This window comes from Tupaia chinensis, unplaced genomic scaffold (genome assembly GCF_000334495.1).
Source record: "Tupaia chinensis unplaced genomic scaffold, TupChi_1.0 Scaffold143602_1, whole genome shotgun sequence".
NCBI lineage: Eukaryota > Metazoa > Chordata > Mammalia > Scandentia > Tupaiidae > Tupaia > Tupaia belangeri.
In genome coordinates, this window is record NW_006203448.1 from 2448784 (window position 1) to 2460077 (window position 11294).

Consider the following 11294-nt stretch of genomic DNA (forward strand, 5'->3'; position numbering starts at 1 on the left):
GGGACGTGAACCGCGGTCGACTACGTGGGAGTCCAGCGACATAGCCATTACGCTAACTGCTGGTTCCCAGTCACACTCTTCTAATGAAGGGCTCCGTGAAGGCACCTGGGACGTCTCAGCAAGTGGCATCTGCTCTCACCTGGGAAGTGGGTTTAGATTCCGTGCAACTTGCTGCAGCTTGGGGACATGGACATGCCTGGAACTAGCCTTGCCACCTCCACAGGCACCCTAGGAGAGGCTGGTGGCACCCTGCCCACTCCCACAGGTCCCACCTCTGCGTAAAGACCTCTGGGTGGTGTGCAGGGGAAAGTGGAATGACGCTGTGTCCTCTCCACAATTGTGTCCCCGAAAAAGCACTGTGACCTAGTGACCACGGGGCCTGGACCGCCACAGGCCCCCAGCTCCCATGCCCATTCTGGTCTGTGCCTGTCAGCCGAGCACAGGAGAGGCCCACCTGCGGCTGCAGCACAGCCACGCTGCTCCCGGGTCAGGAGAGAAGAGGGCAGAGGGCCTGGGTTCTCTGTAGCCGTGCCAGAAACAAGTGTGTTACCTCATTCCTGCCTGTTACTTCCCAAACCGAGTTTAGGAGCCGCACCGGCCTCATGGCCCCCTTTGCTGTTTCGTCACAGGGTGATGATGGCCCAGATGTCCGCGGAGGGTCTGGAGATATCTTACTGGTCCACGCCACTGAAACAGACAGAAAAGGTAGGAGAGTTCGCTGCCTGTCCCCAGCCAGGCCCACGCAGCATCACGGCAGTACGGGGGAGTGACGGTGCCCGGGCAGGACAGTCCAGGGCAGGGCTTGGCACACTGAGGGCCCACAACTGCCTCCAGGGGCCACGCTGTGTGTTGGATGGCATTAAGGCAGCACACGGGGCAGCTCTCTGTACCTTGCCTGATAGGTGAGCCATGGTGTCATTCCACACTGCTGGGTTGGAGTAAGTCATATATTCCATTAGGAAACTCCTGGGGAGAGTTCGTTCTTGTGTAATTTACATTCTTTAAGATGGAGAGCAGCCCTCCAGTGATTGGGAGAGGCTGGGGGGTGGGGGGAAGTAAAGGGTTTATTGTTTACAGGCCCTGGGTGAGGGGTGCTCGGCATGCCCGAAGGCTCACCCACACAGAGGTCAGGGAGCATGTAGAGGGCAGAGGAGAGGGACCCATGGGCCAAGGCCCTCTTGGGTGCCAGGGCTTTATCCAGACACTTCCCTTGGGGAGCTCTGATTGGGGAGTTTAGAGCAAGCAGGTGCGAGTTCCAGCAGCCGTGTTACGAGGGAGCGGCGGCCCCTGGTGCATCGCCCAGTCCTACGCTGTGGGTCAGCGGGCCCAGCTCATTGGCCGCCCAGCCATCTCTCGGGGAGGCTGTTGTAAAGGCACGTGTCTGTTTCAGCCACTTTGCAGAGCTCTAAGGGGGCGAAAACCGGGACTGTCAGGATGCCTGTGCCTAGCTCGGACTCAGTCAGCTCATGCCAAGTGGATGTCAGTCGCGCTTCCCTGCAGTCCTGCCCGGGGCTTTGATTTATAGCAGCGGACGTCCTGGGCCCCGGTTGTCCCCACCCAGCTGGCACACAGTGTCTGGGAGGGCCAGAGGAGCAGGGACTGGGCCTGAATCCCCAGAACACCCTGTTGGGTCACTCTGTTGGCTAAGAGCTGTCATTCCAAGCCGTGACCTGGATGGCTGCTGAAGCCCTTAGGACAGACGGACCTCCCCAGTGCCCACCCCTGTGGGCGCCTCCCAGAGTGAGCGTGCCGCAGTCCATACCCTGCCGGGCAGGTGTCGCCATCAGCTGGCTTTCTCGCTCCTGCTGGGCCCAGGCGTGGCCTCAGACCCCACCGCACCTCCCAGGGAGCACCGTCCTCGGTGACCGTGCAGGGGAGGGTGCGCTCACATCTCCTGGTTCTGGTCTGGGGGGCAGAGGCCCTAGATACTGCCAGCTACTGAGGGGCTCCTGTCACCCCCAGACTTGGTGCTGTACTGCGAGGCCTTCCTGACCACCTACAGGACCTTCCTGAGCCCTGAGGAGCTCATCAAGAAGCTGCGGTACAGGTACCTTCCCCCGCGGCTCCCAGCCCTGGTCCTAGCCATCACGACCTCGGGCAAGGCCACCTCTTGGACCTCATCCCCAGTAAGGGTTGCGTGAAACCAGGTGAGGCGCCTGGAACAGCCCAGGTGCTGCCCAGTGGCAATGGCGAATAGCTGAGTGTGAGCACACCCGGAGAGGGTGGAGGAGAGGCAGAGGGCCAGCTCCTTGCCAAGTCCCGGACTGGGCAGGACGGCTACCGAGTGTGCAGGGCTTCAGGGTGGCAGGGGCCAAGGGGCTCAGAGATGGCAGGGGACACCCATCTGCTGCAGAGCAGCACCTGCCGCTCTCCGCACTGGTCAGCTCCTGCTGCCGGATTAGAGCTGCTCTTCCCTGGTAGTTGGCAGCTCCTGCAGGGGTGGCCAAGGACCCGCTGTCATTGTCTGCCTGGAGTCCACAGCTGCCCACCCTCCTCCCTGCCACCTCCTGGGTCATAGCCCTTGACTGCCACCTGCTGGCAGCTGCCCTCATGCGGGCAGGAAGGCCTGAAGGACGGACCGCCCCCCCTCCCCTTGCCCGGAGCCTTAGAGTCCCTGGCCTGTCAGCACAGACGTGGCTGTACCCATGTGCGGCATTTCAGGTCCCATCCCGCCTCTCACTGTCACGCACGCACGGTGACCGCCCTCAGCCGGAAGACCACTCTGTGTGCGTCTGTGTGCAGTTCCCACGTCTTACGTAGTTTCCTGTCGTGTAACTGAGGAAACAGACCCAGAAGTACCCGTGAGGCTGTCTGGCGGGAGCACCCCCGAGCACACACACCCCTGCAGCGCGCAGCCCCTCGCCTCTGCCTGCTTGGCCACTTGCAGCACATTTCTGCAGATGCCACGGCCCCGAGGTGCCAGCACAGCTAGCTGTGGGCCTCTGCCGCAGGCCGAGCAGACTGTCCCCGGGGTGCCCTCTGTCACAGACGCTCATGACTCACTAGACAGCGAGCAGGACAAACCCAGGGAGGGTCTGGAGAGGCAAGACGGTGGGCACCGTGAGAAGCCACAGCTCCACGGCAGAACCTGGCATGGGGGCGAGGGAGTCAGGGCTGCAGCGAGACAGCCAGGAGCAGAGGTGGGACGTGTCCTCCAGGGTGGGCAGGGGTCTGGAGCAAAGGCAGGAGCTCCCAGGGGGAAGGGCCGAGGCCCCACTGGCCCAGCGGGCCTCAGGGTAGAACCCTAGGAAGAGAGAGGAAGCCTGCTGAGATACCACCTGGGCTGTGGGGGCTTTCGAGTGGGCTCGGACCACCTTTCTCCACCCGCGACTCACGGGGCAGCTTTCAGTCTGTCAGTCTCCCAGGAAGCTCAGCGGGGAGCTACGGCAAGGCCAGCCTGGTGGTCTGCAGGTGGAGAGGGGGACAGTTGGGAACAGTCGGGGGCAGGCCCGGGCACACACCTGGTTTGCAGTCCTGCACACCACATGTGTGCAGCCTTTGTTCCCAGCTGCGGACCCTCCCTGACAAGGCTGCTGGCGCGTCCTCGATGCTCCACGGAGCTGCAGGGCCCCCCAGCCGTCCCTCAGCACACAGGCCCTTCTTGAACCCCTGCTCCAGGTACGAGAAGTTCTCTCCATTCGCCGACACATTCAAGAAGCGTGTCAGCAAGAATACCTTCTTCGTGCTGGTGCGGGTGGTGGACGAGCTCTGGTGAGTCGCCCTCGGTCCTACGCAGGCTGGCACTGAGGCCCACGGAGCGCAGGCCACCAGCCTGGGCTTGCCTGCTGCTCTGTCACAATCCCGTGTGACATGCCTCATCTGTAGACCAGGGTGGGGTGTCACCCCACACAGTGGGCAGCTGTGGATGCCAAGTGGGGCTGGACTGGGCTGGGGGTGCAGCCAGCCCTGCCCTCTCCAGCCTCCCCTTGGTCAGCTGTCAGAATTGCCCACAGGGTGCTTGCTCTTCCCTTAGCGACACTTAGCAACTGGCGAGCAGGTCCCTCTGCTAGGTGTGGGGCCAAGGGCAAGCAGAGTGGATGGACGCTCCCCTTGAGGGCCTTACCTCCTGCCGCGGGAGGTGACCCTCCCTGTGGTGCCACATAGTTGGGAGCCAGCGGGAGGGACAGTGCTGAGCAGCAGCATCCTCTGGTGTCTAGTCCAGGCACAAGAGGTCTTCCTGGTGTTGCATTGCCAGGTGAGACCAGGAGCCCCTCCAGGCCAGGACTGGTGGGACTCTGTCTCTGCTGCTTGTCTGGAGCCCACAAACGCATGCTGAGTGAATGGCAGGTGTCAGCTGCCAGTGAGACCATTTGTGGTACTTTGGAGGGCGTGGGCAGCCCTCAGGGGTCTCTCGTGCGCTTCCCACACGAGGTCTCCAGCTTGCAGGCGCAGCCCCGTGGCCTGTGGGCATCTGGAGGGGGACTCCGGGCTCTCCTGGGTCCTGTGTTTCTGCCTCTCACCTCGTGCCCTTTGGCCCCTTAGCCTGGTGGAGTTGACGGAGGAGATCCTGAAGCTGCTGATGGAGCTGGTCTTCCGCCTGGTGTGCAGCGGAGAGCTCAGCCTGGCCCGCGTGCTCCGCAAGAACATCCTGGACAAGGTGGACCAGAAGAAGCTGCTCAGGTGTGCCAACTCCGACCAGCCACTGGCAGCCAGAGGGGTGGCAGCCAGGTGAGGAGCCAGCCTCCAGGCCCCCACTCCAGCTAGAGCGTGCCAGTGGCCCCTTCACCACTGCCTCCTCAGTATACCCTTCGTGCCTCTCCAGCCCCATAGCCTCAGGCCTGGTTCTACCAGGCACGTAACAAGGTTCCTCAGGGACAGCAAGAGCCCGGGCCTCTTCCCTAGAGCAGTGTGTGTGTGTGTGTGTGTGTGTGTACGCGCGTGTGCGCGCGTGACACTTCGTTACCAGGAAGGAGACTGGCTGGGCCCACAGGGGCTTAGTGGGGCAGGAGACGGATGTGATCCTGCAGCCAGCAGCTCAGGCTTCTCTCTCAGCCTTGGTGTGGCGGCTGCTAACCCTAGCCCAGCCCCCATGCCACCCTGCACATGCCCAAGAACCTGCACGAAGGTTCAGGCTGTTGGTGGCTCCTTCTGTCCCAGCCCAAAGGTGAGCGTGAGTTCCCACAGTAGCCTTGTCTGGCCAGCCCTCACTGTGTGCAGTCAGCCTTGTTTCCATGGCGCCGTCCGTCCCTACCAGGAGGTAAGGTCAGCTGTGGGCAGGACACTCCAGTCTCCACCTGTGAACTCCCTGGGGCGGAGTGTCCTCATTCTGGAAGCCACGGACACACCAGAGAGACGGAAGAAGGCAGACACAGCACAGGGCCAGGGGACAGCGTGGCCCCAGCCTGCCATGTAGGCACAGCCCCACAGCGCCATGGCCTGCCCTGACGGCTCGTCCGATGCCTCTGTCTCACAGGCCGGGGACCCTGCATGACTTTCCCAGCCACGAGCTGGCCGAGCAGCTGACACTGCTGGACGCAGAACTCTTCTATAAGATAGAGGTACCGTGCGGGCGTGGGGCACGGGTGTAGGATGCTGATGTCGGGCACCGGTGAGGGGCTGGGCGGCCCTGCCCTGCCCTGCCCTGCCCTGCCCTGCCCTGGGAGCCGCCGCCTCCTGGCCTGCGTCACTGATGAGCCAGAGGGTCTGATTCAGCCCGCTTCCTTTGCAGATCCCTGAAGTTTTGCTTTGGGCCAAAGAGCAGAACGAGGAGAAGAGCCCCAACCTGACCCAGTTCACGGAGCACTTCAACAACATGTCCTACTGGTACGGAGGGCTGCCTGGTTCCTTTGCAGAGAGCTCGAGTGGCCAGGAGGAGGCGCTGCTTTCCTCCCAGCCCCCTGGAGGCTTTGGGGCATTCATGGAGTGTAGGTCGGGGAGGGCAGGCGGTGCAGGGCCTCTGGAGGCTGATGGAAGAGGCATCAGAGGCTGGTGGGGAGCAGTGCCAGGTTTGCTGTCTGCCACAGTGGCAGTCAGGTGTGTGCGCGTGTTCCTGTGCATGTATGTGTGTGTGAAGTATGCCGTCCTGCACTGGCCCTAGTTCTTGCCAGCCTCTAACCACCCCATGGCCATCAGGACTGGTGCCCACACTGACTGGCTGACAGAGGTCTGTCCACACCGTGGTTCCTTTCTGTCAGAGCTCTGGGCTCCGTAGGAGGGGACTCCAGTGCCCCAGCAGAGGGCGCAAGGACTCCAGGCCCAGCTGGGCCGGGGAGGTGTACGCAAGTCATTCTGAGACGTGGCCTTGGACCGTTATCAGCAAAGGTTCCCATTATAGGGCAGGAGACGCCACACAGTGGGGCACCTCCTCCAAGTGACCCTCCTGGTGACCCCTGTGAACCCACCAGAGGCTGAGGCCAGGTGAGGTTGTTGCTGCACACTTGGCACAGACAGGTCTGGCTTTTGGTTTGGCGTTGGTTTGGTGGCCACTAAAGTTCCAAGAGGGTCCTCCAGCACAGCTGGCGGAAGGAGCCCATCCCCGCACAGCGATGTCCCCAGCCCGGTGGTGGGCATCAGCACCTGCCACATGGGCTCCACCTCAGTCCTCCCAGGCCCGTACATACAAGTCCAACCAGTCCGAGGTCCTGTTCTGGTCTCTCTGTGGCAAGGGGTCTCTGTCTCTGAGAGCTCTGTCACAGGAACCTGGTCTGCACCTGCTAGGGCCTGCTAAGCCCCAGACACTTGGTCTGTACGGGTTCGTGGCTAGGGCACGGGGCTCACACAGACCCCGTCACCACCAGATGGGACCACCCGGGGAGACTCGTCACTCAGCAGCCTCCCCTCGGTCCGTGCAGGGTCCGGTCAATAATCATGTTACAGGAGAAGGCCCAGGACAGGGAGCGACTGCTGCTGAAGTTCATCAAGATCATGAAGGTAACAGCCAGGGCCCCCCAGAGCCTCCCCGTAGGGGCGCCCTGCTGCCCGCCCAGCTGCCTGTGCTCACGGTGGCCGCTCCTCCCCACAGCACTTACGGAAGCTGAACAACTTCAACTCCTACCTGGCCATCCTCTCAGCGCTCGACTCGGCGCCCATCCGCAGGCTGGAGTGGCAGAAGCAGACCTCCGAGGGGCGGGGGGCCGGGGCCCCTGCGGCTGGGTGGGGCCGGCCCTGGCCTGCTGCGTGTCCCTCCTGCCCCATTTCCTGTCTCCAGGGCCTGAGGCTGTGGTGGCCTCTGCTCTGCCATGCCGTGGTGCCCTGCCATCTGCATCCCAGCCTCTCCTGCTCAGTCTCCAGAGAGGGCTTGTCCCTGCTCTGGGCTGGGACGCTGGACAGGCCAGGTGTCCTATTGGGTGGGCTCCTGCAGGCAAGCGCCAAAAGAGGACAGGCTGCTGGGTGGGCCGTGAGCAGGGCCGGCCAGGCATGGGCCGCATGACCCCAGAGGAGCAGGGCCTTTTGGCAGGGGAGGGAGCTCCCAGCTGAGGGGCAGAGGGGTGCACAGAGAGCAGCAGGAGCTCAGCGCCGCTCCCTCGAGTAGGACAGAGGTCAGGGCATTCACTGGGGAAGGGGCTGGCCCTGGGTCACAAGGGTCTTGGAGCCTGAGAAGGAACTGGGCCTTTCTCCTCCTGTGGGTGGATGTTTCTGAGGAGGGAGGCAAGGCCAGGCTCAAAGCACGTAAAAGATTGTTGTAGGATAGAGTGGTGTGGAGGGGTGGGAGATACTGCAGGGCAGGGAAGGCTTCCTGGAGGAAGTGATACCGGAGTGAGCAGCTTCTCTAGCAGAAGTAGAAGATTGGCATTCTGAGCAGGGTGGCATCAACTGCGTCTCTGACAGGAGCCCACCCACGCATACTGCTGCTGGAGGGTGAGGGTCCCTGCGTGTAGTGAGGAGCAGACAGGCTCAGCAGGGTGGCTGGATGCTGGGCTCCTCGTGAAGCTCCTGTGGGCCGCAGGGCAGAGCCCAGGCCAGCCAGGAGCCTGTCTTCGCTGTCCTGGGCTCAGAGTGGGCCCTGTTTACTCAGAGGCGGTGGTTCTGACCCAGCACCACCACCAGGGGCTGTTCCCCACAGAGGTCCCCGTGACGCCCAGTTAGAAAGGGCCAGCTCATACCCCCAGGGGCCAGGGCCCCATCCCACTCTCCCTCCTCTCCTGCCCAGGGCCTGGCCGAGTACTGCACGCTGATCGACAGCTCGTCCTCCTTCCGAGCCTACCGGGCAGCCCTCTCAGAGGTGGAGCCCCCGTGCATTCCCTACTTGTGAGTAGCGGCCTCTGCTGGCCTTGCCCCGCCCCGTGCCACCCCGCCCACCCCGGCTGCCCTCAGTTGTTCCAGGGGAGAGGAAATGGGCTCCTCTGAGAAACTCTCACCTAAGGGGTCTCAGCCATGACACCTGCACTTCCGTTTCCCTTTTCTTCCTAAAGGTAAGATGCATGAGCCTGCTCCATGGCCTGGTGGTTATGGCAGCCGGATCAGACCTGGCTGACCTGGCAGTTCAAGTCCCAGACCTGGCTGCTTGAGAAACCCCAGGCAGGCGTGCATGCCCGAAATCTTAACAGGGTGGAGAGAGTGGAGAGGAAGGGAATGCAATGGGGCCGTGGGGCACACAGGGCCAGAGAGACAGTGAAAGGGAGAGTGAGGAGCCAGTCCCTCCTCCCTTCTCCTAGGATTCTGGGCACTCACATATGTACACCCAGCATGATTTTCAAGCCTCCACGTCCAGGACTCAGACCATAGTCAGCCCCGTGGGAGTCCAGCACTTAACCACCACACCACCTGCTGGCCCCTCTGGCAAAAGTTTTATATACATACTCACCTGTAATATGATTGAGACAAGGAAGGAATCAAGCAGAGAACAGACCCTCTCCTTCCCCGTCCTCAGCCCCGCCCCGTCCCTCTCTGACCCGCAGTGAGCGGCGTGTGCAGGTGCACAGCTGTTACAAATGTGCAGCCTCTCCCACACGGGCCTCGCGCTGTGTCCAGTAACACCCGACACTCCGCAGCCTGCCCGGGGCTCATATGAAAAAGTTCAGAAAGCATTTCCCAAGTGTGGGCTGCGAGGTGGAGAACAGATGCGTTTCATGGAAAAGGGAAATAGTGGGAAAATCGAAGCCAAACAGGACTTATCAGAGCCCTTAATGTCCTCGTGGACAGTGGCACTCTCCAAAGGGGGACAGGAGGCTCAGTACCAGGGTGGGGTATTCAAAGGAACGTCCCTGGGGTGGGGCTGCCCTCGCCCTCGCCCTCTGCCAGCCTTGCCCCGCTCCCAATGCTGCTACACTTTGCACCAGGGACCCCCGAGGGCTGTGGCTGAGCTCGCCCTGGGGGGAGAGCTGCCCCACCGTCAGGTCTCACGTTAGCAAACCCCTGCCCCCCGTTTAGGATTTTGACATTTTTTACTGTTCATTTATGAATTTTCCACTACCAACCCCCAGCTCCACCTGCACATGCTGTGGCCACCCCAGGTCACTGCAGACCTGGGCGGGTGGTGTCCCAGGCTGGTTTCCAAGGGACCCAGCAGGTGGCCCCAGGCGCAGTGTGTGAGGCAGAACTCTCGCTGGAAGAAACAGTCCCCAGACTTGTCCCCGGTTTGCTCTGGGTCTGGCATGCCCTCGGGCGTGGCCAGCCATGTCTGAGCCGCTCCCAGAGCCGCCACTGGGTGTCTCGCCCCTCCTCCCAGGGGGCTGATCCTGCAGGACCTGACCTTCGTCCACCTGGGGAACCCAGACCACATCGACGGGAAGGTGAACTTCTCCAAACGGTGGCAGCAGTTCAACATCCTGGACAGCATGCGCTGCTTCCAGCAGGCGTGAGTACAGGGCACGGGGGTCCTCCGTGTGTCACTGCCCCTGCGGTCCCGGTCAGGGTGACATGGAAAGGGGCGCCATGGGCCCAGCTCTGTGGCTGCCCTCGGCCTGAGCCCAGGTGCAGAGACTGGCTTACCTCCCTGTCTATGTACCAGCGAGGAGTGGCCGTGAGTCCCAGCCTGCCTGACTCCGGGGCAGCAGGGGCAGGCTGGGGTGCAGACCCCTTAGGGTGGCCCGAGGTGGGGAGTGCAGCCCAGGGAGGTGGGCAGGAGAGTGTACCCCCGGGGCGAGCGGGCAGATGGGCCTGCTTCCTCAGCTGCTGCAAGGAGTTGTCAATCTGCCAGCCCTCACTGCCTGCCTCTCTCCCCCGCCAGGCACTACGACATCCGGAGAAACGACGACATCATCAACTTCTTCAACGACTTCAGTGACCACCTGGCCGAGGAGGCCCTATGGGAACTCTCTCTGAAAATCAAGCCCAGGAACATAACGAGGAGGAAAACAGACCGGGAGGAGAAGACCTAGGACGGCACGTGAGCGCGGAGGACGCTCGAGAGGCGGAGGCAGCTCTGAGACCCAGGAGGACCTTGGACCTGTTGGGTGGGCTACAGGGGTCCTGGCCTCAGGGCCACAGACCCAGCCAGGCCTTGGCTGCGCCAGGCGGGAGCCCACAGCCCGCGGCAGCCTCTGCCTCACTCCCGGGGAGCAGACCCGCGGCCACAGAGGGGCAGCAGGCGGGTCTCGGTACCGCCTCATGCCCGGTGGTGTTCTGGTTTGGTTTGATGTTCCGCTTTCACTTCTCTCCCCCGCATCCCCGCCCACCCTCCAGCCGGGGGGCAGCACAGATGTCCTTGCAGACCAGTGACTGGCGGCTCCTCCCCTTTCCTGAGCTCCGGGGCCCCTGAGTCTGCTGGATGGGCCCCCTGGGTGGCTGCCCTGGGCATCCCGAGTGAGGGAGTGCAGTGGGCGTGCAGAAAGCAGAGGGGCGGGAGCTCCTGTGCGTGCCTCCCTGCTTTGTAAAGATGGAGGCGGCATGGGCTTTTCCCCTGGCCCAAGAGGTACGACGGTGGCATTTGGGCAAGCCTAGAGTGGCCCCAGCACCGGGCCGGCTCAGAACGGGCCTGCTGTGCTCTGGTGTTGCTGGACCCAGAACAGCAGCAGCATCTGCCATCCTGTGGCCTCTGAAGCTGCAGGGGTGCCCCAGGCCATCGGGGAAGCACATCCCTTCCTGAGCGGGGACCAGAGCTGGGCTCCTGGGTGAGTCAGCTGAGTGGCGGCACCGTCCCGTCCTGCTTGCTGCGTGCCTTAAACTCCCTGTCCCTCCCAGTCCTGGGCTCCCTCTGACAGGTGCCCCGCAGGGCTCTGCTGCTGACGCAGCTTCTGGGCAGGCCCGCAGCAGGCGTGCCCTCCCATGGAAGCACCGTCACAGTGGGCACTCGCCTTCACTGAGGCCGACAATCTGGGCAGGCTAGGCAGGGGCTCCCCACACAGGTGCCCGCTGGGCCTTTCCAGGCCTGCTCTGTGGTGGTCACGCGTGGGGCAGCCGCACAGGGGGGGGGG

The 11294-nt window shown here is 62.9% G+C and overlaps 1 protein-coding gene across 1 annotated transcript in view; it reads left to right on the plus strand.

Annotated features, from left to right (window-relative positions):
* The window catches only part of RAPGEF1 (Rap guanine nucleotide exchange factor 1), an 86836-nt gene extending 75548 nt beyond the window's left edge, over nt 1–11288 (plus strand). The window contains 11 exon segments of the mRNA XM_027766620.1: nt 630–705; nt 1963–2047; nt 3619–3711; nt 4483–4668; nt 5414–5498; nt 5669–5763; nt 6792–6870; nt 6962–7063; nt 8090–8187; nt 9608–9736; nt 10109–11288. Of these exon segments, the coding sequence (XP_027622421.1) occupies nt 630–705; nt 1963–2047; nt 3619–3711; nt 4483–4668; nt 5414–5498; nt 5669–5763; nt 6792–6870; nt 6962–7063; nt 8090–8187; nt 9608–9736; nt 10109–10259 (1179 nt within the window). The 3' untranslated portion in view covers nt 10260–11288.
* Nucleotides 11289–11294: the final 6 nt, after the last annotated feature.